Genomic DNA, 27,956 nt, shown 5'->3' with positions numbered 1-27,956 from the left:
AAAAAAGTAATTTGAGACCTGGTATCTGAAGGAGGTATATTCAGGTTGGCTGCATTCATTGCCCTCTGTAAGCTAGGACTGATCTGGTTGCATGCTGTAGAGACCTGGCTTGCTGGAGGTGAAATGGGTCCCAGTCGCTGAACCATCATGGGACTGCTGGTGACCACTAGATTGTTGCAGCTGCCTTTTCCAATGGACTTGCACTGAGGCCCAAAGCCAAGAGCCCCTAAAAACAAATGAATCAGGTTAGCTTCCATGTCCCTTACATCAGAAATCAGTAAATACACATATGTGCAAACTTACATCAGGACTCATCTTTAAAGACAGTCCTTAGATCATCTTTTTTTTTTTTTCAGTATTAGTGATACCAAAAAGCTTTCTGTAATTCCAATGAAAAATCCATAATGCTACAATAGAAACCCTTCTATAATCACCACTCATACAAAATATGCTTACATTTTGCTCCTTCTACATTCAAGTGTCCAGTTATATTAAGAATCATATTTTATCATCTCTTTACCTAAAGGGTTAAGGTGGTAAGTAGGTGGGATTACTTATATCAAACCATGTATTTTCCAAAATAGTTAACATCTTAAATTGCCCAGCAAGGAAAGTTGACACTACTGACAAAAACTTGTTTAACTGGTTCACTTCATTCAAGTCTGGCCTTCCAAAAAGCCTCTTTAAAAGGATATAGTCTGGCTGTGTCTCTCCAATCTTTATTTTTCCTCTTCACCCTGATATATTGCCATTGGACATATACCCAATTTTTTAAAAAATCAGGATGAGACAGCCTTAAAACATTATTTTAAAAGTAGTATGTTAACCAAATTTGACATAGATTTTTCATTTCATTAGCAACAATCTTTGAATGTAGTAAAAATTTGCTACATAACCAGAAGGGAAAGAAAAAAAAAAAGAAAGAAACCCTCAAGAATCTGTGCCGTTACGGAAAAGTGAAAAGCAAAGAGGAGAAAGGTAAACACTGCCATGACTCATTTAAAAAAAATAATAATAGTCATTGAATCATTCTAGACATTCTTTTTACATGGATATACTTTTTCAAACATTTTTTGCAAACTACTTGGTCAAGTCTCAGTTCCCATTTCTGGTAAATGAAAAGAAATATGATCCTAGGTTTTCTGGCAAATTAGGCTCTAAAGTTTTCTCACCAAATTCCTCATCTTTCCCATTGATATATTTGGGATCAAAGTAGTAGAAAAGCATCACAGTAACCTTCCTTACTTAGCTTTAGAGAATATAATATTTTATTTTGTCTTTTTAAAAATTAATAGCAAAAAAAAAAAAGACTTTTCCATCTTTTGTAACATTCTCTTCCAAGAGCCCACAAAACTAAGGATAAACAAGACCTTAGCATAATCACTAACACTCTCATCAATGAACTCACATCTCCAAAGTGCTAGGAGAGTCTCAGCATCTTTAGCAAGCAGGAAGCCTTCTCCAGTCCAGGCCTCTGGGAAGCTAAAATCCAAGTGGTAACTGACTTGCCCAAGGTCACACAGGGATTTACTGACAGAGCAGAAACAAATTCTATGAGAGTGCATTTTCAAGGCACCTGTGTGTTTAAGTTTAGGTGCTGGATGCTTTGTTCCTTCCTTGGATACTTTTCAAGATCCTACAGAAACATCTCCTAATTTTTTCCAGATACACAAACCGGAACCTACCCCTCTCCCTGCTGCTTATATCTGACGCATCTTCTTGTGCCTTGAAACATCAGCCATAGATAGTCTCTCTATTTTCATAGTTCATATAACACTGTACCATCAGGGTTTCATCTTGATACCAAGAGAGTGGGTACATTTTTGTGCAATGATCATAAGCTTAATATATTTTTAAATTCCAACAAGCTACATGCAATTTGATTTTCAAACTCCCTTTTTACCTTGGAAAAAGGCAATGTCCAGTATATAAGACACTTGAATTCCATCCCAGGTTCCATCCCTACCAGCCACTGCTACTAAAAGCAATATTAGATGTCAGGTATTCTGTCCAATTCAGTGTCATATATTTAAGGAACTCACTCATTTCATGCCTGTTTCCTTCACAATAAAAAGGTATTAATATCTACCTCTAAAACAAAGACATATTAGCAGCTGGGACAGCATACCCAAGAAATGCTATTTGGTGCCGAAGCATATTAATACATCATTTCATCAAATCTTAGATGCCATATAAGTCATACCATTATTTCATATATCAGTAAAAACATCAAACTGGTACATGGTGTTTCTATTTCACAGATACTCTGATGTGAAAATAATGCACAGCTTAGAATAAATACCAATAAGATTGCTGAAAAAATTATTTTTACGCTTCTCTTGCTCACACTTTTCTCTCTGCTAGGTACAGCCTTACCCTAATTTGTCTACCTAGTGATCAGCCTCTCTCTTCAAGGATCATCTTCCCTATGACTCCCTTCACACACTACCAGCTGGGCAAATCTAATCAATTCTTCTTTTCGTTCCCCCACAGTCTTTTAGAACAAATTTGCCTCAGCACCTTCAGGGAACTGAAATGTTTACATGACTGTCATCCATTTATACTTGATTGCTTTTTAGAGACAAAGCTCTTGCTTGAGATATCACTGCTTCTTTAGCACCTAGCCTAAGGCCTGTACAGTACACAATAAAGTCTGTCAATGAAGCTAAGAAAGAATGAAAATAAAAGATTTTAATATATGATATTAAATACTGAGACATTATTTCCACTAAAGTCTTCCTGGTCTTCTTGTTTAAAACCGTGCCATTTTTCAAAAACAGACTCCAACTAAGTCAGTCCTTTGATATTTCTCCACAGTGTGCCTAATGAGAGGTATGGATGGAAAATGAAACTGTGGAAGTAGTAATTATAAATCCATCTTCCTAGGCTAGAATTTGACAGTGGTCAAGGCTGCCCTGGTAACCCTATACCCTGGATTCTCACATTCATAGTACTTTTTCTCTGACTGTAATAAAGAAACATTAGTCCTCCCCTCCCCAGTGTCTCCATCATTTTCACAATAACACCTCCTACTCCTGAATTCACTAGTCAACTTGAGCTGTATCTAACCATAGAGGAGTGACAACTTCTGACAGGTATTACATTCAGTGTCCATGAAGCTAAATTTCTTAGAAACATATTATATTTGTGGAGCAGCTTCAAGAATGTTCTGGAAAATGGCATCATCACTCTCACACGTGGAGACAAGTAATACTTTGACCAAGAACCACTGTGCTCAATGCAAGCATCTAACTTCAATTTTTTTCATAATTCTGGACAGAATGAATACCTCCAAGTTGCTCACAATTGTCTAGTGTATTGTAGTTTGGGCTCTGGAGACAGCCTGCTTGGGAACCCAAAACCCAGGATGGTTGTGTGACTCGGACAAATTACTTAAATATGTGTGTTTATCTCTATGTCTATGTCTTCTCATTTGTAAAATGGAAATGGAACACTACTTCATAAGGTTGTTGTGCATCTAGTATTAATTATACACACAAAGGACTCCACACATTGCCTAGCACATAGTAGGTACTGAATTGATGTTGGTTGTGATTTTTGTTGCAGCTGTTGTTATTATTGTTCATGCCTGTCATCACTTTTTTCCCTGCATTCTTTCTTGAAGTAAGAAGAAAACAGTTCTTTGTAATTCCCTGCATAAAACAAGATACAAGTAAATGATACTATTTAATTCTTTACCCATTTCCAATGTTCTTTCTGCTTTGAGCCTGGAGCCAATTTTTTTTAAAACCAGGTGTCATCACAGATAGAAGAAAAGTTTTCAACTGGCCAAGTCTGAACGTTCCTTGGCTTGTCATTCCCTGAAAACAAACCATAGAACTTTTCTGACTACCAGATGTGCCAACTACTTGTGTGCTGGTTTTCATTTTTAAATACTGCTTATTTTTAGAGACTGTACACGTTTTTTAAAAATGCGTTTACTGCTCAAATAAGGATTAGAGTGGATGGCATTCTAAGTACCACATACATCCTAGCCAAAATCGCTGCATGTTGGTGGGAAGTACAAATGATTTGCATTTCCTGAACTGAGAGGTCATCTTAGCAAGGCCGTGTTTTTAATTAACATCTTCATTAGTTAAAAGAGTTCTCTTGAAGTCAAATAGCTGACTATGTTGCAACTACCCCTGCTGAGGCTGCATCTTTCAGAATGGATCTATGTTTATTCACTGGTTCCTCTAAAAATGACACAGATATTGGGGGAACATAAATGACACATATATATGAGAGGTAGTAAGGAAAAGTAATCAGTTCTTTTTGTGGTTTTTATTGTTCATTCAACTGACTAATCAAATGCCAACCATGAGCTGGGCAGTCCCTGGAGACAATGGTGAGCAAGACAGACAAGAGTCCCATCAAGAGTCCCATCAAGATTCCAAGAGTGGCCAATGAAGAGGAACACCAAAACAGCCATTCTATAAAAGACAGCCCTGCTCCCAGGTTGGGTCATATGAAATGTCTTTCTTTACAGGTCAAACATGATCAAATAAGAGCAATTTCTATATGGTTCAACCCAACACATATGCAGAGTGTTTTGGAAACAGAAATAAAGCATACCAAGATTTCAGTCTGTCTCACCCATCCACTGGCTGTGTGACACTGAGCAAGGTACTTAAAAGTCTCTGTGCTTCAGTATCCTGTAAGGTCCCGAGGAAAGTAATAGTAGTAATAGTAATAGCCCTAATACATAGGGCTCTATGAGGATTGAAAGGGTTAGTATATATTATCATAACTTTACCATCTTTAAGGATCAGAGTTTTCTTCCCAGTCTTTCATTATAAAACATTTCAAATCTACAGAATAGCTCTAAGAACAGTGCATGAATCTTCTATCTAATTTATCAGTTGATAAATTCCATCTGTTGATCTATCTAACCATCGTCCATCTCTCACTATATATAAGCCTATTATTGTTTTATTATGCCCTTCACCCCAAAATATGTAACCATAACACAATCATCAAACTAAGACATTTAGCAATGATATAGTACTAGTATTTAATGCACCATTTATATTCAAATATTACTAATTATCCAATAATAACCTTTAGAGAAATTGTTTTCCAATCCAGGATCATGAATTTCAAAGAAATATTTTGCAGAAGTGGATCTTCAAGAAAGGAATGGTAAATCAGTAGACACTAGGGAGCTGTAGGTTGTTGGAAAAGTAGAAAATCGGAGAAATAAAAGAGGAGAGAGGTAACAGCAAACAGCACAATAATTAAAAGCATGGATCTGTACGCTAGCTCCACCACTGAATGGCCGTGTGACCTTGGGCAACTTACTCAAGCTTTCTGTGCCTCAGTGTTCTGAGCTCTAAATGGAGTTAATACTACTATTACTTACCCCAAGGAGTTGTTTTGAGGATTAAGTGATCTAATATAGGTAATATATATATAGGGTCTGGGACTTATGCATTATAAATGTTAGTTATATTTTATTAAAGAACTCATTTATGGTACCTTTCTGTTATTTCTAGCACCTCTTTTCTTGAATGACTAAGGACTGCATGCTGATACTTCCCAACCCAAGACCTTCCACTTGACATATCCCCCTCCGATGGACTGCACACTTCAGGCCTTTCCTCACTCCCATCTTATCTTACTCTTAGACTCTCCCCAGCTTTCATTCATACTCCTCCCTGGAACTAGAGATAAATTCTTGCATACTAAACATACTAGGCTTATTATACAGTGTTTTATCAAATTTGTAATGTTTTACTGCAGAGATATAGCAGTGACAACTTTCATGAACACATGTACGTACTCACATGTGTTCATGAAGTGGTAGTAATGTGTTACTCTGAAATATTAGTAAAGCATGGGCAAATGGCTAAGAACACCAAAAGAAGAGAATCAGAATGAAATTGCTAGCTTCCTTATTCAGGAACAACACATTTAAATTTAGTGTATGTTACAGTCAAAACTGCACAAAACTTATGAGACGAAAGGACTACTGAGTAGAACATCCTGCCTCCATGGTGCTAATAACTCCGTAGAGATAAGACGTACTCACCTAGGAACAACCAGATAATGATACTTGACTACAAGAATAAAGCATGAAACTGAAGTACAGAGACAGGAGTTCAGAAAAGGGGGAAATCTCTACGTACTGGATAATTCACTGAAGAACAATCTTAACCAAAAAAGCACGTCTTTTAGGAAGTCCAAAGGTTTTCAACGATAACAAATTATGTGAGGTCATGGACAAATCCACAGTCAAATAACTTTGGGAAACTCTAATTAACCATATCCCTTTATTACAGGTCTTCTCAGAGCCATTATAAAATGTAAATGCATATAATAAATCTCTGAGGGGAGCAAATAATATACAAAATATATTTGTTTAGGGTGCTTTTTTTCCCCTATGACTCACCCAAGAGTAGCATACTAAAAGCACACTCTTTAGAAAACAATAAGCTAAAACTGAAAGACAAATGAGCACATGAATGAGGAGATAGTAAGGTGCACACATGGAAACAGCAGGGAGGAGGCATGGCATGTATTAAGGAAATGAGAAATCAGAGTTGCCTGCAAGAAGGGGATCTCACCAGAAAAAAGGGAGAAAATAGAGGACTTGTGGAGTCAGGTTGGTGGGCCTGAATTAACAACTGGACATTATGTATTCACCAATGGCATTACTTCATGGGAAATAGATGGGGAAACAGTGATAACAGTGTCAGGCTTTATTTTGGGGGGCTCCAAAATCACTGCAGATGGTGACTGCAGCCATGAAATTAAAAGATGCTTAATCCTTGGAAGGAAAGTTTTGACCAACCTAGATAGCATATTCAAAAGCAGAGATATCACTTTGCCAACAAAGGTCCATCTAGTCAAGGCTATAGTTTTTCCAGTGGTCATGTATGGTTGTGAGAGTTCAACTATGAAAAAAGCTGAGTGCCGAAGAATTGATGCTTTTGAACTGTGGTGTTGCAGAAGACTCTTGAGAGTCCCTTGGACTCCAAGGAGATCCAACCAGTCCATTCTGAAGGAGATCAGCCCTGGCTTTCTTTGGAAGGAATGATGCTAAAGCTGAAACTCCAGTACTTTGGCCACCTCATGCAAAGGGTTGACTCATTGGAAAAGACTCTGATGCTGGGAGGGATTGGGGGTAGGCGGAGAAGGGGACGACAGAGGATGAGATGGCTGGATGGCATCACCGACTCAATAGACATGAGTCTGAGTGAACTCCGGGAGTTGGTAATGGACAGGGAGGACTGGTGTGCTGAGATTCATGGGGTTGCAAAGAGTCGTACATGACTGAGAGACTGAACTGAACTGAACTGAATGGCACCAAACCTGGCTGCACATTAGTGTCACCAGGGAAGTTTTTCAAAAATGCAAATTCATAGGCTTCACTTCAAACCAGCTAAGCCAGATGCTGTGCTGTATTTGGCCTGCTGACATGCACCTGGAGCCCTGTGCTACAGATAGTGGTGCATCTCAGTAGAAGCCAAGCTCAGCCACGATTAATCTGGTGGAGATGAGGATAAAGGATGGAAGAGTACATTAAAGACAAGCTGGACAAACAATGAGGAGAAGCCCACATGGTGATAAATGACAGCATAAGAAAGCAATGGTTAGGGAAGCAAGTTAAGAGATTATATATTATATATATATAATATATAATATAATTATATATTGTATTTATATATTATATATAATATATCATATTATATAATATATTATATACTATAATTGGTTGATAAAAGATTTAGGAGATAAAGTTTAAACTATCATCTGTAAAGCAGCCAGTTAGTGGGAAGCTGCTGTATAACACAGGGAGCCCAGCCTGGTGCTCTGTGATGACCTAGAGGGGTGGGATGGGAGCCAGGAGGGAGGCAATACACATAATTATGGCTGATTCCCATTGTTGTATGGCAGAAAACAACATAACATGGTAAAACAATTATTCATCAATTAAAAAATAAATAAACTGGAGGAATCAACCTGCCTAACTTCAGGCTCTACTATAAAGTCACAGTCATCAAGACAGCATGGTACTGGCACAAAGACAGAAATATAGATCAATGAAACAAAATAGAAAGCCCAGAGATAAATCCACACACCTATGGACACCTTATCTTTGACAAAGGAGGCAAGAATATACAACAGAGAAAAGACAATCTCTTTAACAAGTGATGCTGGGAAAACTGGTCAACCACTTGTAAAAGAATGAAACTAGAACACTATGGCAACCCACTCCAGTGTTCTTGCCTGGAGAATCCCAGGGACGGGGGAGCCTAGTGGGCTGCCGTCTATGGGGTTGCACAGAGTCGGACACGCCTGAAGCGACTTAGCAGCAGCAGCAGAACACTTTCTAACACCATGAAAATGAAGTTGCTCAGTCGTGTCCGACTCTTTGCAACCCCATGGACTGTAGCCTAACAGGCTCTTCTGTCCATGGGATTTTCCAGGCAATAGTACTGGAGTGGATTGCCATTTCCTTCTCCAGGGGATCTTCCCAACCCAGGGATCGAACTCAGGTCTCCCGCATTGTAGACAGACGCTTAACCATCTGAGCCACCAGGGAAGTCACATACACAAAAATAAACTCAAAATGGATTAAAGATCTAAATGTAAGACCAGAAACTACAAAACTCCTAGAGGAGAACATAGGCAAAACACTCTCCGACATAAATCACAGCAGGATCCTTTATGACCCACCTCCCAGAATATTGGAAATAAAAGCAAAAATAAACAAATGGGACCTAATTAAAATTAAAAGCTTCTGCACAACAAAGGAAACTATTAGCAAGGTGAAAAGACAGCTTTCAGAATGGGAGAAAATAATAGCAAATGAAGCAACTGACAAACAACTAATCTCAAAAATATACAAGCAACTCCTGCAGCTCAATTCCAGAAAAATAAACGACCCAATCAAAAAATGGGCCAAAGAACTAAATAGACATTTCTCCAAAGAAGACATACAGATGGCTAACAAACACATGAAAAGATGCTCAACATTGCTCATTATCAGAGAAGTGCAAATCAAAACCACAATGAGGTTACCACTGCACACCAGTCAGAATGGCTGCGATCCAAAAGTCTACAAGCAATAAATGCTGGAGAAGGTGTGGAGAAAAGGGAACCCTCTTACACTGTTGGTGGGAATGCAAACTAGTACAGCCACTATGGAGAACAGTGTGGAGATTCCTTAAAAAACTGGAAATAGAACTGCCTTATGATCCAGCAATCCCACTGCTGGGCATACACACCGAGGAAACCAGAATTGAAAGAGACATGTGTACCCCAATGTTCATCGCAGCACTGTTTATAATAGCCAGGACATGGAAGCAACCTAGATGTCCATCAGCAGATGAATGGGTAAGAAAGCGGTGGTACATATACACAATGGAGTATTACTCAGCCATTAAAAAGAATACATTTGAATCAGTTCTAATGAGGTGGATGAAACTGGAGCCTATTACACAGAGTGAAGTAAGCCAGAAAGAAAAACATCAATACAGTATACTAACGCATATATATGGAATTTAGAAAGATGGTAATGACAACCCTGTATGCAAGACAGTAAAAGAGACACAGATGTATAGAACAGTCTTTTGGACTCTGTGGGAGAGGGAGAGGGTGGGATGATTTGGGGGAATGTCATGGAAACATGTATAATATCATATAAGAAACGAATTGCCAGTCCAGGTTCGATACAGGATGCTTGGGGCTGGTGCACAGGGATGACCCGGAAGGATGGTATGGGGAGGGAGGTGGGAGGGGGATTCAGGATGGGGAACATGTGTATGCCTGTGGCGGATTCATGTTGATGTATGGCAAAACCAATACAATAGTGTAAAGTAATTAGCCTCCAATTAAAATAAATAAATTTAAATTAAAAAATAAAATAAAGAGGAGGAAAAATAAATAAATTTTAAAAATTAAAAGGAGGAGGTCATATAAAGGTCATTTTTGTAACTCCAGTTTGAAATTAATTACTCATTACCAGATAATAAATAGATTAAGTCCTAATCCAGATTAATTAAGATTCCCATGAATTGTGGCAATGTCCCACCACTTTGCCCCCTGGAGTTCAGCTTGAATCTATCAAGTTTATCCCACAAAGAATATAACTTTCACACTAACACTCTTCTAACCTTAGTCAGTATTCAGGAATGTTGGCCACCAAGTATGGAATCACCAGCATTACTCATTTCACTTTATCCCTGCATTAAATGGAATTGTATTTATACTCTGAGAGATTAAAAAATATCATATTGCTTTCTGTGCCACTCAGTGCCCTGGATTCCTGGACAAGAAGTCTCAGTCTTCTTTCTCCCCACCACTGGGCACTCCTGATAAGACGTTATTAAGAACACACAGCTCCAAACCACCTCATAAAGATGTAAAGATACATTAAACAGCATTCCCAAACTTTATATTCTAAAGTCCCATCAGTCAGCTATTGTACATCAATTATCAACTAATTAGTACAGAGTGCTTATGCTGACCTTTCTGTTCTCTCTTGTAATGATTTGCCAAGTTAACTGAAACCTGCTTTGCTCCATAGAGACTCTTAGTGAAGCAAGAGTGTTAAATAAAGTTCACCAACAATTAGCCTAGAAAACCAAAGAGGAAATGTAAGCACATTTTACTGCTTTTCCCTGGACCAATTTTCTAACAATCCCATGGGACAAGAGCAGATACATTTGTTAAATAAGCAAACCATTACTCTGAAAAGCTGAAATACCAGTACTGGCATAAATTTGTCGCTCGTGGACTAGGTATTCATTTATTTGTGCTCCTGCTCTGTGGTATAGTATATACTCTAGGGAGTCCAAACACATAGATAAGCTAAACAATTGTTGCTTACTATAAAATCTAGTAGACTTACATCAAGGCTTACACATGTGATTAATCTATAAAGATATATGAATTCAAGGTGAAATTATACTTGCTCTGTAAAAAGAGGACTTCCATGAATATAAGAAAAGATGAGGAAAAAAAGAGGACGGAAGCATACTTTAATGGGAAAACTGCTTCGGTTTCCCCAAAACCATGAACAGATCACATTTATTAAGCACTACCTGTGGGCTTTGTGCTGTGCTATAGTAACGGAGGCCCAGGCCATTAGGTTTTCCCCCAAAGAGCCTCTGACCAGTAGCAAAGAGTTTTAATCAACACATGAAATGATTAAGAAACACCTGATTTTTTTTAATTGAATGAAAGATCCTTTAAAATCTACAGTGCTTTACAATTTTCAACAAGTTTCACACATGGGATTTCATCTAATCCCATAATAACCTTTTTCCCCCTACCCCTATATTGCCCCTCCCCTCTTCTCTCTTCCCACTGGTAATCACTGGTTTGTTTTCTTCATCTATGAGTCTGCTTCTTTTTTGTTTTATTCACTAGTTTGTTTTGTTTCTAGATTCCACATATAAGTGATATCATACAATATTTGTCTTTCTCTTTCTGACTTATTTCAGTTAGCATAATGCCCTCCAAGTCCATTCACACATTGCTGCAAATGCAAAATATTATCCTTTTTGATTGCTGAGAGTAGTATTCCATTGTATGTGTGTGTATCTCATATCTTCTTTATCCATTCACCTGATAATAGACACTTAGGTTGCTTCCATACCTTGACAGTTGTAAATACCGCTGCTATGAACATTGGGGTGAAGGTATCTTTTCAAATTAGTGTTTTTTGGATATATACCCAAGAACGGAATTTCTGGGTCATATCCTGAGTGGGGAAGGTCACCTGGAGGAGGGCATGGCAATCGACTTAAAATTTTAAGTCGATTTAAAATTTTAAATCGATTTAATTTTTAAATCAATTTAAATCTAATTGATTTAAAATTTTAAATAAAATTTTTAAAAATTTATTTATTTTAATTGGAGGATAATTACAAAATTGTGATGGTTTCTGTCATATATCACCATGAATCAGCCACAGGTATACTTGTGTACCCTCCATCCTGAGCCCCGCTCCCACCTCCCTCCCCACCCTATCCCTCTAGGTTGTCCCAGAGCACCAGCTTTGGGTGCGCTGCTTCATGCATCAAACTTGATTTTACATATGGTAATGTACATGTTTCAATGCTATTCTCTCAAATCTTTCCACCATCTCCTTCTCCCACTGAATCCAAAAGTTTGTTCTTTATGTCTGTGTCCACTCCAGTATTCTTGCCTGGAGAATCCCAAGGACAAAGGAGCCTAGAAGGCTATAGTTTATAGGGTCGCAAGCAGTCAGACATGACTGAAGCGACTTAGCACGTACATAGTAGTTCTATTTTTAGTTTTTTGTTTTTCCAGTAGTCATGTTTGGATGTGAGAGTTGGACTGTGAAGAAAGCTGAGCACCGAAGAATTGATGCTTTTGAACTGTGGTGTTGGAGAAGACTCTTGAGAGTCCCTTGGACTGCAAGGAGATCCAACCAGTCCATCCTAAAGGAGACCAGTCCTGGGTGTTCATTGGAAGGACTGATGCTAAAGCTGAAACTCCAGTACTTTGGCCACCTCATACGAAGAGTTGACTCATTGGAAAAGACCCTGATGCTGGGAGGGATTGAGGGCAGGAGGAGAAGGGGATGACAGAGGATGAGCTGGCTGGATGGCATCACTGACTCGATGCACATGAGTTTGGGCGGACTCCGGGAGTTGGTGATGGACAGGGAGGCCTGGTGTGCAATTCATGGGGTCGCAAAGAGTTGGACATGACTGAGCGGCTGAACTAAACTGCACTGAACTTAAGGAACCTCCATGCTGTTTTTTTTCCACCATGGCTACACCAGTTTACATTCCCCACAACAATGTAGGAGTGTGCTCTTTTCTCCATATCCTCACAACATTTGTTATATGTGTTCTTTTTTTTTTTTTTTTAAACCATCTGAGCCACCAGGGAAGCCTTATATGTGGTCTTCTTGATGGTAGCTATGGGGCTTCCCTCATAGCTCAGTTGGTAAAGAATCTGACTGCAGATGCAGGAGACCTGGGTTCGATTCCTGGGTTGGGAAGATCCCCTGGAGAAGGAAACGGCAATCCACTCCAGTATTCTTGCCTGGAAAATCCCATGGACAGAGGAGCCTGGCGGGCTACAGTCCACGAGGTCGCAAGAGTCGGACACGACTTAGCGACTAAACCACCACCACCATTCTGACAGAAGGAAACATCCAATCTTAAACTGAGCTGCCATGTGCCAAGCAAAGAAATAGATTAGACAAGAAAAAGAGCTGTTAACTGGAGGAAGATTGGTGGAGGAGGTGAAACTTGACCTGAGCCTTTTAATGGCCTGAGGGGAGAGGGAAGTTCGAAGAGGAGGTTTAACAAAGTGAAGTGAGAAAAATGTGCTTGGAAGAGAACTGGCAAAGCTGCCCACTATCAAAACCTCTCACTGTATGGAACAATGACTGGGATCCCCTGTCAGATAGTAGGTGCTCAACAAATGGATGAATGAATAAATAATACCACTTTTAACAAAAATATAGTTCAAGGTCACAAAGTGAGAAGTTCCCTCTTAAAAGTGAGCTGTGATGTAGAAGAAAGAAAGAGATCCCTGGTGAATACAATTGTTGATATATCCTTAGTCCCTGAGGAGCTGGAAATATTGGTTTGCTGCATCTCTCCTTATTCCCTATACATACACACATACACATCTTGACATGAAGGGAGAGTAGTCTAAGACAGTCAATGTAAATCACCAGAATTTGTTCTTTAGGATCTAAGAGCTGGTTCTAAGGGGAAATCTCATTCAGTTCTTCATAACCAGGATATCTTCTTAGTATCTAAAAGTCATAACTTATAGTCATCATTAAAAGCTACTGGGCTAACATCATAGTAACTCCTCAGAACTGTCCAAAGAAACATATACTGTATTATAATTTTTTGTCACACATTCTACATAGGCTTACAAGTTCAAATGGGATGCCCAGAATCAAATGGGAGGCAGTTATGGAGATCACATTCTCTTATACTAAAAATTGTCACCCATATTTCCAAGAACTGGAAAATACTTGGCTTCCTGCTTCCAGAAGTCACACATCATTGTTCAACTATCTTATGAACAAGATATCTTTTGCTTCTAGGCTGTAGATTCTCAACTTGTGCTCCAATGTCCATTCAACAGCCTAGGTACATGTAAGAAAATTTGTTCAGCTGCTACTTGTATTTTGTGCTCCTTTGTCTCAAGAAAAATTATAAAAGGGTCAAAAGTAGACACTGCTTGGTTTTATTATTTCTTCTAGTCCTGTTCAGTTCAGTTCAGTCACTCAGTCATGTCCGACTCTTTGCGACCCCATGAATCACAGCATGCCAGGCCTCCCTGTCCATCACCAACTCCCAGGGTTCACTCAAACTCACATCCATCGAGTCAGTGATGCCATCCAGCCATCTCATCCTCTGTCGTCCCCTTCTCCTCCTGCCCCCAATCCCTCCCAGCATCAGAGTCTTTTCCAATGAGTCAACTCTTCGCATGAGGTGGCCAAAGCACTGGAGTTTCAGCTTTAGCATCATTCCTTCCAAAGAACACCCAGGGCTGATCTCCTTCAGAATGGACTGGTTGGATCTCCTTGCAGTCCAAGGGACTCTCAAGAGTCTTCTCCAACACCACAGTTCAAAAGCATCAATTCTTCAGTGCTCAGCTTTCTTCACAGTCCAACTTTCACATCCATACATGACCACTGGAAAAACCATAGCCTTGACTAGACGGACCTTTGTTGGCAAAGTAATGTCTCTGCTTTTCAATATGCTATCTAGGTTGGTCATAACTTTCCTTCCAAGGAGTAAGCGTCTTTTAATTTCATGGCTGCAGTCACCATCTGCAGTGATTCTGGAGCCCCCCAAAATAAAATCTGACACTGTTTCCCCATCTATTTCCCATGAAGTTATGGGACCAGATGCCATGATCTTCGTTTTCTGAATGTTGAGCTTTAAGCCAACTATTTCACTCTCCTCTTTCACTTTCATCAAGAGGCTTTTAAGTTTCTCTTCACTTTCTGCCATAAGGGTGGTGTCATCTGCATATCTGAGGTTATTGATATTTCTCCCAGCAATCTTGATTCCAGCTTGTGCTTCTTCCAGCCCAGCATTTCTCATGATGTACTCTGCATATAAGTTAAATAAGCAGGGTGATAATATACAGCCTTGACGAACTCCTTTTCCTATTTGGAACCAGTCTGTTGTTCCATGTCCAGTTCTAACTGTTGCTTCCTGACCTGCATATAGGTTTCTCAAGAGGCAGATCAGGTGGTCTGGTATTCCCATCTCTTTCAGAATTCTCCACAGTTTATTGTGATCCACACAGTCAAAGGCTTTGGCATAGTCAATAAACTGTGGGGAAACCTAAATCCACTGAGATTAGCCAGGTGCTCTGAGTACCTCTGAAGAGAAAGCCAGAGGAGAGACTGCCCAAAGTTGGGAAGAACATCAGTTTTACAGTACCTTGAGTAGTGAGGCAGCTCTCAGCAAAGGCAATGGGGGTGGAGAGAATAGTTGCAATGGCAAATGTACCAAGCCTAGGCTCTAGGTCTAGGGGCTCCCAGCTCTGGCAAAGGTTTCTGTGCCAAGCACATCACTTGGCAAGCAGCAGACTTCCAGAGACCATGTGGGCTTGGCTAAGTAGGCACCTACCTCAGTAGTAACCTGGACCAAAAATCAGAAAAGCTTTTGCTATAGTCTGCTCTGTATAAAGACCCTGTGATCTTGTCTCTCTGGCAAGACACTGGGTACTCCAACCAACAATGACTGATATTAAATTTCAGGGTTTTGGAGTCTGATTTGTTTTCTTTTAAAGGAAACAATTTAAAGAACTCTTTCAATTATGTGAGAGTTGGTAGAGTAAGTCACATCCACTACGGATTCGATTAAAATTAGAGAGATTGGAAGGCTGAAATATCTACCCTTTGGCTCAAGCAACTTGAAACCTGTCATTGTGTAAAATTATGTAACATTAACTACCAAAATATTTTAAAAAATTCTAACATCACAAGTCTCAACACAGATAATCTAAGGCCTACATAGTGTAAGTTCCCAGTGTGTCCTTTATTTAATGGCATTTTTGAGCTTAGAACTAGAGTAATCCAAGCATCTTTGTAAATATAACTGGAATATGAGTTAATATTAATGTAACTGTGACTGTTTTATCTCTATACCTTACAGGTGTTAAATTCAGACACTATATCAGCAATAACTGAACAATAATAATGAAGTTAGGTCAAATGAAAAGAACATTATATTCAATCCAAATTCTTTCTCATCAATACAAAAAAGCAATCATAACACAGATTAACACCAGTATGAAAAAAAATCTAGATTAAAAGTGATGTTCGAGCTCATACAAGTCAATACCAGAAAAACACACAACCCAATCAAAAAATGGGCAAAGACCTAAACAGATCAAAGAAAACATACAGATGGCTAATAAACACATGAAAAGATGCTTAACATCACTCATTGTTAGAGAAATGCAAATCAAAACTACAATAAGATATCACCTCACACAGGTCAGAATGGTCAGAATCATCAAAAAATCTACGAACAATAAATGCTGGAGAGGATGTGAAGAAAAAGGGAACCCTCTTGCACTGTTGGTGGGAATGCAAATTGATAGAGCCACTATGGAGAACTCCATATGGAGTTCTCTAGTATGGAGTATGGAGTATGGAGAATCTCTAGTATGGAGTATGGAGAATCTCTAGTATGGAGATTCCTAAAAAAACTAGGAATTAAACCATCATATGACACTGTAATCCCACTACTAGCCATATGCTCTGAACAAACCAAACTGAAAAAGACACATGTAACCCAAAGTTCATTGCAGCAGTTCTGTTTACAATAGCTAGGACATGGAAGCAACCTAGATGCCCATGGACAGATGAATGGATGAATAAGCTGTGGTACAAATGTACAATGGAATATTACTCAGCCATAAAAAAGAACACATTTTAGTCAGTCCTAATAAGGTAGATGAACCTAGAGTCTACTATATAGAGTGAAGTAAGTCAGAAAAAGAAGAACATTTATCATATACTAATGCATATATATGGAATCCGGAAAGATGGTACTGATGAAGCTTTTTGCAGGGGAGCAATGGAGACAGACACTGAAAACAGACTTATGGACATGGCTGGTGTGGGGCAGGGGAGAAGGAGAGGGTGGGAGGTATGGAGAGTAACATGGAAACAAATATTACCATATGTAAAATAGATAGCCAATGGGAATTTGCTGTATGACTCAGGGAACTCAAACTGGGGATCAGTAACAACCTAGAAGGGTGGGGTGGGGAGGGAGGTAGGAGGGATGTTCAAGTGGGAGGGGCCATGGGTAAACTTATGGCTGATTCATGTTGATGTTTGGTAGAAACCAATGCAATACTGCAAAGCAATTATCCTTCAATTAAAAATAAACAAATTCAATTTTTTTAAAGTGCTGCTTGTAATTTTTTGGAGATCCATCTCCTAAAGCAAAGACAAAAAAAGCAAAAATAAACAAATGGGACCAAATTAAACTTAGAAGCTTTTGCACAGCAAAGGAAACCACTGACAAAATGAAAAGACAACCTATGGAATAGGAGAAAAATATTTGCAAATGACATGACTAATAAGGGATTAATATTCAATATATAAACAGCTCATACAAACCAACATCAAAAAAACAAACAACCAGATAAAAAAATGGGCAGAAGAATTTAATAGACATTTTTCCAAAGAGGAAATGCAGATGGTCAACATGAAAAGATGCTCAACTTCTCAAGTCATCAGGGAAATGCAAATTAAAACCACAATGAGACATCACCTCACACCAATCAGAATGACTATCATCAAAAAGAACACAAATTCAAATATTGGTGAGGAACATGGAACCCTGCTCAATGTGGCAGCCTGGATAGGAGGAAAGTTTGGAGAGAATGCATACAGGTATATGCATGGATGAGTCCCTTTGCGGCTCACCTGAAAAAATCACAACATTGTTAAGTGGCTATGCTCCAGTACAAAATAAAAAGTCCAAAAAAAAAAAAAGTTGACAAGGATGTGGAGAAAAGGGAACCTTCTTTCACTGTTGGTGGGACTGTAAATCAGAGCAGTCACTGTGGAAAACAGCCTGGAGGTTCCGCAAAAAGTTAGAAATAGAACTATCATAAATAGAACTACCATGACCCAGAAATTCCACTCCTGGGTATATATCCAAGCAGCAACACAACGACAACAAAACACTAACTCGAAAAGATACATGCACCCCAACATTCATAACAGCCCTGTTTACAGCTACCAAAGTACGGAAGCAATCTAAGTGTTTATCATCAGGTGAATGGATAAAGAAGATATGGCAAATACACACATACACAGACAAGGGAATACTACTCAGTCATAAAATTTTTTTTTACCATTTGCAGCAACATGGATCACCTTGGACTGCATTATGCTAAATGAAGTAAGTCAAAAAGAGAAAGACAAATACTGTATAATATCACATATATGTGAAATCTAAAAATACAACAAACTAGTGAACAAAACTGGAGAAGGCAATGGCACCCCACTCCAGTCCTCTTGCCTGGAAAATCCCATGGACAGAGAAGCCTGGTGGGCTGCAGTCCATGGGGTCGCTAAGAGTCGGACAGGACTGAGTGACTTCATTTTCACTTTTCACTTTCCTGCATTGGAGAAGGAAACGGCAGCCAACTCCAGTGTTCTTGCCTGGAGAATCCCAGGGATGGGGGAGCCTGGTGGGCTGCTGTCTATGGGATCGCACAGAGCCGGACACAACTGAAGTGACTTAGCAGCAGCAGCAGTGAACAAAACAAAAAAGAAGCAGACTCACAGAGGAAAAACTAGTGGTTACCAACGGGAATCAGGAAGCCGGGAGGAGTTATAGAGGGGAAAAAGGTAATTATGGTATTATATGAAATCATGCAACAAATTTGAAAATTGCAAAGCACTATAGACTTTAAAGAATTTTTCATTCAATTAAAAAATAAGTAGTGCTTATATTCTCCCTAAAGTAATACTTTATTGTAGTATTATTAATTATCTGAGTTTGAATATGAAAGCTGAAAATAAATATGAATAAAAAGTTGAATGCTAATTGAATTTAAACTTATTTCCTAAATAATTTACAAATTCTTAGATGATAATAACAAATCATAAGGAACATAAAAAATCTTATGGCTTTAAATATAAATAGGAAGGAAAGAAATAAAATCTCTCTCCAATTCTCCAAATGTCAATTAAGTAAAGGTCTTGATTTGGTGGTCAAAGTACCTCCTCTTTTGATTGCTCCACATGAACCAAAGTATAAACCGCCAGAATTTGTTCTTCTCTTTATTCTAAACAGCCATAACCAAAAAATAATAATAATAATAACAAAGAAAGACAGCTGTCTCACTATGATCTTCTTGCACAATTAGAGGAACATGAACTTCAATATAAATCTACACTTTGAAATAAAATATTACAATAAATAACTAAGAATCACTGGGTAATATTAGCTACTTACAATGAGCAGAAAAATTATAAAGATACTGCTAAAATATCTTCAATAAAGAAAAATATTTAGGCAATCATCTTAGGTCATTCTAACTCTAAATTCTCAAAATAGAGTCAATATAATTTGCTTCTAAATAAATCTTCTTAGTGGGCTTCCAGGTGGCTCAGTGGGTAAAGAATCCACCTGCAATTCAAGAGACATGGGTTTGATCCCTGGGTTGGGAAGATCCCCTGGAGGAGGGCATAGCAAACCACTCTAGTATTCTTGTCTGGAGAATTCCATGGAAGCCTGGCAGAATACAGTCCATAAGGTCACAAAGAGGTGGACATGACTAAAGCGACTGAGCACATACACACGAACCTACTTAGCAGGTTAATGAAATTATTAGATAAATTTTAGCACTTAAAGATATACATGCTTCAGAGTCACAGTACTTTGAGAAACCAAGTTATAGCTTAAAGTTAAAGAATTAGTGAGAAAATAAATCACTTTCACCAAATTTCACAGGTATCCCTTTCTTCTCTCTCATACTTATTAAATACTAGATAACAAACCCTACTCTTTTAGGTACTTATCTTGTTAAATATCCAGAAAAAAAAAATAAAGGAATGGATCTTGTCTTTGGTCTTCTGCTTTCAAGCATAGCAAGCTATTTATGGTGAAACCATCACAAATTTCAGAAGACACTTTGCTCCATGTTCAAATTCTAGAACCAAGCCAATGAGAAAAAAAGGGGGGAGGCGGGAATAGAGAACATCTTCTTTCCTCTTTAAACACAGTAAGCACCTTTGTTTGGAGAGATTTTCCCATCATCTTCTTTCAAAAATGTGTCAATCAGAGTAATCTTGGGGAGGGTGGGAAGATATGGCAACAGGGATCCTTGTTATTGTACTTCAGTGAAGGTAAGGAGATGAGGATTGAGAAATCTTGTCCTGTGAATACTGGCTTCTCTGTCATCTGACACCAGTAGCACAAGGAATTCTAGTAACACCTCCCTCTAGAGGAGGAAAGACTGGAGTCCGAAAGAAATTTGTAAAGACAATAATTCAGCTTAACTGACTTGTTTTTTGACACGTAGCCTTGAAAAGAACAAATTTACCTCAGAAACTTGGCAAGTACAAACTGATTTTTTGATAAGTTTTAACGTGCATTTTACTAAATGCATGAAGAGAAAGTGAGGGAGAGAAAGGCCAGGTACCCAAAGACAGGAAGGTTGTCAGGTTTCTCTTTTCTGTGTCATTTTTGTTTAGCCGGTCAAATGAAAATTCAAAACCATATAATTAGATGGCTGTTTATACATGATTAAGCATGAGCTCATTGGACTTTACATGCCAAAAAGTCAGAGATGTGGTTAAGGGCAAGAAGGAACTATTAATAAAAGGAAATAAAGCTGTAACACATTTTTCACTTATGAATAAAAATAATTCAAAGCTCTCTAGGTGGAAAAAGAGGGAAAAAATCAACCATGAGTAGGGGCAAGAAACCAGATAATTTTATAAATGGTTACAATTCATGACACATAAAACATAAGCCACTGGTACAAAAAAGCTTGATTTTCCTCCTCTAGGATTCGAATCCTATTTTTGTTTCCTGTAAACATAATTCACAATGAGAACATAACAAAACTTACCTGTATTATATTTCTTTAGAATTGTTCTGGGAAATATTTAAGCAAGAACATGTTGTTCATTTAAAAGAGTTACTTGTTCTCTTCATAACTGTCTCCAGCAGTAATCCTCTCTGGAGAAACCAATAGCTGTCGAGCACCCTTGAAAAAGGCAAACGTCTCTCATTTTTCACAACTGCAGAATTTTTCTTCCCCAAATGAAGTGACTGCACCAAAAGCAAGGTTGAAATAGCCATAACCTTCATAAAGATAAGGCTGACCTTCCCAGGTCCCCCAGAGAATCTCTGGTCTTAGATTGGGGCTTGTAAAAAGTGGTGAATCAATTTCTTACAGAGATCAACACCAAGCTATAGGTGAGGTCAGTGGGAAAGTCTTTCAGATGACAGAGAGAATGAACTGATCCAGGATCAGACTACTTACTCCACCTTAGGTAAGGTTTTCAAGCCACTACTACCATCTCTCCATATTGGGAAAGTACACCAGTAGAGGTCACCTCCAGGCAAACTCCAGAGATGGATCAACTGTGTGTGCTATTTTCTCAATCAAATAACTCTTTGGGTTGCTAATGCTGTGACTGCTGTGATATTACAGAGTTAAATGAGCAGAATGAGTAAAGGCCACAGGAAGCCCAATACACAGTCTTTAAGACTGAGGCTAAAATGAATCTTAATAACATTCAAAAAGACTGTAATGCCTAAGAATTAAACATTGAATTTTATAGCCTGACTGTGAGAGCAACATCTCCAAGTCACATCAGTTCCTTTTCTGTCAGACAGACCTTCCATCTCAACCTCTCTTTCTCTCCACACCTCTTCTTCTATCCCCAACCCCTCACACACACACGCACACATGCACGCATGCACACACACACACACACAGATCATCAGCCAGTTTTGACTCCAGGAGCTATCTTCAATCCTTTATGTATCTGCCCACTGGATTCTGAACAGAATAGACTTCGTTTAAACCTATATGATAAACTACAAAATATGGAGATGCCTAAAAATCCCACGTCCAAGAAGCTCAGATGATCATAGAGTGGATATCTGAAAAGGCTCAGATATTTGAGACAAAGCACAATACTCACAACTAAATTGGCAATTTTAACCTACAAAGCTTTATGCATTGTCTATGTGTCTTTTATAAAACATGTACTTTGTTCTAAAGATATTTTTAAATTATTGACCTAATTTGGTTAAATAAAGTTCTTGTGTGTATGTGCTCAGGCGTGTCCAACTCTTTGTGACCCCATGGACTGCAGCCAGCCAGGCTTCTCTCTTCATGGGATTTTCCAGGGAAGAATACTGGAGTGGATTGCCATTTCCAGCTCTAGGACATCTTCCCAACCCAGGAATCAAACCCACATCTCTTGCATTGGCAGGCAGATTCTTTACCACTGGCACCATCTAGGAAGCCCCAAATAAAGTTCTTAACACACTCATTGAGTGTTAAAAGCCACCCAAAGCTGAGGGAAGAGTACACGTACATGAAAACTCTTTATGAGCCAGAAATTAATGAATTTTTGTCCTTAATGTTAAAGGGGGAAAATCTTGCTAAATTAATAAATATTGATTATTTCAAACAGTTTAATATCTACTATAGTTTCAGATAAGAAATGTGATAATTTATTCCTGAACAATGTGTGGCATGTAACTCAAAACTGCCTTTCATCAATAATTAATATTAATAATTAACAAGGATAAACAACAAAAATACCATTTGGAAATGTTTCAGCCTGGCCCTTTCCTCATTCCACAGTCTGCCTATTGCCCGCCTTTACCCTCTACATGGGGTTAATAACTAAACTTCTCTCATCTCTGACATGCAACACTACCCAGCAGCAATCTTCCCAAGAATGTGCGCATGAACACGTAAGATTGAAAAGAACAAAAGTCTTATCAGAGTCACCCGAATCTGGCAAACGGATTTCTAAATTAGCATCTGCAGTTTCAATCTACTCAACAGTGAATTGGGTTTTTCTCCAGTAAGGACAGAACCCTGAATAAAGTTCACATCAGGCACCTATTCTCCTACCTACGACAGAATGTCTTATGTCTTTAATATAGGGATTAGTTTAGTAATAAAAATTAAACAGTCCTGCAGATAAGCATAGTGGAAGGAGGGGATAAGCAAAAATTACTCATTTAAAAGAGGATAGGACCAATGTACCAGGATTCTATTTGGCACTCATTCTGAAGAGCATTCAGTTAAAACTACGTTGCTCTTCTTTCTCCATTTTGACCGTCTGCAGAATAACACCTTCAGAGTCAAATACATTCACTCTTATTGGTATAATCAAAGGCATTTCACCCACCACCTGCTTCTTACTTTTCTAGCCACTCTGTCCTAGCACACACTCAACATTTACAATGTTAAAGTCCATTGAAATTCATCTCTTCCAGCCATTCATTCCTTCACCACAATGTTATGAAGGTAATATCCTAAGTCCCTAAAAGTTCAACATTATGGTATATTTTCATTTCTCACAGAAAATACAAATTCTATAATCCCTAATGCTCTTCCTCCACGTATCTCCATTCCATGCTTTACCATTATTCTTTTTGAAAAGTGATCAGAATCACCAACAAAAGTATCTGCTTAGGTTATTCATGTTCTCAGGATGTTTGGTCACTGACATTTAGAAGTGTTTAAAAGTAAAAAGCTCTTCCACTGGGGAGCTTCCATAGGCAGTTTGTGTAAAAGTGTGGAGATAAAAGGTGCTTATATCTTTTTCTTGGCTGGGCGCCTCAGACAGCTGTGCTCAGAGTACTTTGCTTACACTTCCAGGGCTACCTGCTCTTTGGTTTCATAAAGTAGAGTAGAGGGCTTGTACATTCAGGCACTGCTAGGACATTCAGCAAGGGGTGGTGTGCAGAGAGGAAAGCATCTAACATATGCAGCCTAAGAAACAATGTCTCTCTTCAAGCGGAACTGCTGGTGAAGTCAGCCAGCACTGGCCAGCATGAACAATACTGGGCAGGTCATTAACTTGCCTGCTTCAGACGGCGATGAGCTCACCCACCTTTCTGGAAGTGCTGTTTTAGCTGCTGAGTTTATACAAATAAAACCCATAATTTTCTAATGGCTAAACTAGGAATGTATTTGAAAATAGCTCTCTGAGAACCCTGCAGAAGCCACACAGGGAACTCACGAAGGTGTGTCTGCTGTTGTTCAAGTTTGCACACATCTTTATAATCGCTACATATGTATTACCTTGAAAATAAGCAACCACATAAGTAACGGCAATTAAAAAAAAAATGTGGTTAATGCATTGTGTTTTCTCCCTCTCTTTCTTTTGCAGAGGAAAAAATAAGTTAGTTGTTAACTACACAAAGGAGTTAACATTTAACTTTGAATACTGAGAATGCTTTAGCTCTCAACCCCTTCCCCCTTTTATTATAGTGAAAATAGGTTCAGGAAAACTCTTACTAATTATCGCAGATCCTAGATGAGATCTAGCTCTGTTAGTTTCCTTGCTGTGCTCACAGGAGACCCCTTCATACATACGCCATTCCAGGAGTCAGGAATCCCTACCCACCACCTCTAATAACCCTACAATCCCCAACTCCCATCATTAAAGATCAGCTAACATGCTATTCCCTCCTTGAAACAAACATTCCAGAGTCCTGCTTCCTATTCCAAGTTTCAGGTGCTTTATCCCTCCTCTAAAAACCCAGGTAATGTTATTTTTGCATCTTTTATGTTACTGATCCGTTCTACTTTATATATTACCTGTACCTTTATCTTATCTTTCCCTCTTTTACAGGGAAACTGACAAGAACATTAGGATAGAAAACTTACCTTATCTACCTTGAGCCCCAACCCCTCACCCCCAGATCACATCTTGCTCAGGGCAGACACTAACTAAATGTAAATGCACAGGTAATGTATTTTACCTTTTATTGTAAATACTGAGCCACTTTCCACAGGTAGATGGGGAGAAAGGCTAAAAGGAGAAAAATATTTTATTATTTAAAACAGGGAGATCGCTGGGAGGCCCCTAGTGAGGGTGGAGAAGACCTCTTTTCTGTTGCCCTGCCTTCTTAACCTGTCCCCCTCTTTCGCACCTCACAGGCTGACTCTACATCTTGTTACAGACACAGTTTCTCTCCGAGGACACAGCCCTTTCCAAACTTGTGGACTTGTCACCTCTTCTGTGAAGCCCTCCATGAAAACAAAAGTATAACGAACCTCTCTCTTCTCTCCCTCTTATTCAGTTCACTTCAGTTGCTCAGTCGTGTCCAACTCTTTGCGACCCCATGAATCTCAGCATGCCAGACCTCCCTATCACCAACTCCCGGAGGTCACCCAAACTCATGTGCATCGAGTCAGTGATGCCATCCAGCCATCTCATCCTCTGTCGTCCCCTTCTCCTTCTGCTCCCAATCCCTCCCAGCATCAGGGTCTTTTCCAATGAGTCAACTCTTTGCATGAGGTAGCCAAAGTACTGGAGTTTCAGCCTCAGCATCAGTCCTTCCAATGAACACCCAGGACTGGTCTCCTTTAGGATGGACTGGTTGGATCTCCTTGCAGTCCAAGGGACTCTGAAGAGTCTTCTCCAACACCACAGTTCAAAAGCATCAATTCTTCGGCACTCAGCTTTCTTAACAGTCCAACTCTCACATCCATACTTAGCTATTCATAAATATCACAAAGAAGATACACAGGTTACCTAGATATTGACTTGGTGATCATACTTCCTCACCAAGAACTTATACTTTTAGTACTGTTTCTACTACTACTACAATAATAAAAATAATACATCTGTACATTAAAAACAAAATGAAAGCTAACATTAGTGGAAGATTCACTTGGTACCAGGATGCCTGGCTCTGTGCTTGAATTAACCAGTCAACTCACACAACAACCCTAATTATTACCATCCCATTTCACAGAGGAGACAACCCGAGGCTCCAAAAACAGTAATTTGATGAGTAAGGATTCAAACTCAGGTAGCCCTGCTCCAAAAATATACAAAGATGTCCATGAGCTCATATATCCTTGACCATCACCCTCCACATGATGAGACAGATAGTATTATTAATAAATGGGGAGAAGATAGAACAAATGGAAACTGATTCTTCTCTCCCAAAGCTGGAACAAACACTCACTCACAGCTTCCCACATCTTGGTTTCCATATATAAGCAACAGTAAGGAACCATACTTTAATTTGTCCCCTGTAGGTGCCATAAATGGTGTCACACATGCCAAGTATAAGATGACACTATTCTAACCTTTACAGCAGTAGCTAAATGTCCATTATATAACCCCACTCACTTTCAGGAATTTTTGGTACATAAAATCAATCACTCAGTCAGGGGTTAAATTGCATAGAAAGAGAAGGTAAAACAGATTAACAGAATTACAACACAAAATGACGTCTGCTAAAATAAGGTAAGATCCAAAAGCTGTTGGGACATTGAAAAGACAACAATGATGACGATGACAATGACAATATTTAGGAACACAACACAAAAGTAAGCAACTCCACGAATCTTACTACAGAAAGTACTGATTTTTCTATTGATTTATAGTCTTGTGTGCACAGTTCATCAGGACAAATATTCGAGATGTAAGAATATGATAGATACTTGCATGCACGTGTGTACACACCTACACACACACTCACACGAAGGAGCACAAAGACAGGGACACAGTGTGTCAAGTTCAACAAAAAGTAAATATGAGACGTGCCTTGAGGGGACAACCTCTTATGAAGTTCAACAGGGCTCCTTTCTATTAGAAATCTCAACCTTAAAAACAATATAAATGAAGCCTTTACAGGGAATCTTTTCTAAAATTCTGCCTTAAAATTCCATCTTTCAAAACTGCACTGACCTAAAAGCAGAGTCTAACCAGCCACCAACTGTCCCCAGACATGTGGCTGCTCTCTGCTTTCACTGTGAAATAAAAATAAGGTAAAAAGAATGCGCATGTATGGGTGGGCAGGGACAGCAGTATGGAGATGAGAAGGGTCTATGCCTTCTGAAGCCAAGTCATAACACTGGGAGGCTAAGTTTGGTTTGTGGCTTTGTAGCTGTGTGAACTTGACCAAATCACTTAGATTAAATTTCCCGCCAGGTGTGGCTTAGTGAGAACATATAATGAACTATCTTGCTCCTGGCCTGGCACAAACCAAATACTCAATAAGTATTCATTTCCCTTCCTACCCACAGATCACACTGAAAACCTTTCATCTCTCATAATCTAAAAGACTATCTTCAAACCAGAATAGATAATGAAATCATTTCAAGAGTTTCCCTCATGAGAAAATGATGCAGGCATGCTCCCACTGTGCTTTGAATTCATAGATTTATATGTCAAGAAGAACCAATAGAGATCATGTTTCCAATCTCCTTATTTTACAGGTGGTAAAACTCAAGTTCAGAGAGGTAAAGTGACTTGTCCCAGGTCACACAGCTATTTAATTGCAGTCAGGATGAAAATCCAAGTGATTAGTAACCAACCAATCCCACTTTCTACTTCATCCTACTACATTCACTGGACTTGCTTAATCATGCAAATACCTCTGAGGCAGTCAATAATGTCTTTTGTTTTCAAAACGGAATGAAAATGGCAGATGGAAGATTCCTCTTCCACCATAAGTGCTGAGTTTGGGACAGGAGTGTTCATGAAGAGATGAAAAGCCAGAGGAGAAAAGGAGTAAGTATAAAGGAGAGAATAAAGAATGAAAAAGGACACAGAGACCCTCTATTTCACAACAGTGCCCCCAACTCAATTCCATTTGAGTCCACAAATTTAATGCAGAAGTGTCCCAGCCAGATTCCCCTCCCTTTTATCTACAAGCCTAGATAGAGGATAAAACAGCCGCCACTCTTCCAGATTAGACAAAATGTATGAATTTTCAGGATAAAAGAGT

General features: G+C 38.9%; 1 protein-coding gene across 4 annotated transcripts in view; it reads right to left on the bottom strand.

The window, feature by feature from the left end:
* The window catches only part of GLIS3 (GLIS family zinc finger 3), a 504,978-nt gene that overhangs the window by 336,242 nt on the left and 140,780 nt on the right, over nucleotides 1-27,956 (bottom strand). For 3 of the 4 annotated variants that reach the window (XM_002689612.6, XM_024996131.2, XM_059889439.1), the window contains one exon: nucleotides 19-226. The exons of the other annotated variant lie outside the window; for it this stretch is intronic. In XM_002689612.6, coding sequence (XP_002689658.4) covers nucleotides 19-149 — 131 coding nt within the window. In that variant the 5' untranslated portion in view covers nucleotides 150-226. The remainder of the gene's footprint in view (nucleotides 1-18; nucleotides 227-27,956) is intronic. 4 annotated transcript variants of the gene reach the window in all.

The sequence above is a fragment of the Bos taurus genome, chromosome 8, assembly GCF_002263795.3.
Source record: "Bos taurus isolate L1 Dominette 01449 registration number 42190680 breed Hereford chromosome 8, ARS-UCD2.0, whole genome shotgun sequence".
NCBI lineage: Eukaryota > Metazoa > Chordata > Mammalia > Artiodactyla > Bovidae > Bos > Bos taurus.
The sequence above is the reverse complement of the archived record's forward strand: the minus strand, read 5'-3'. Positions and strand labels throughout refer to the sequence as shown.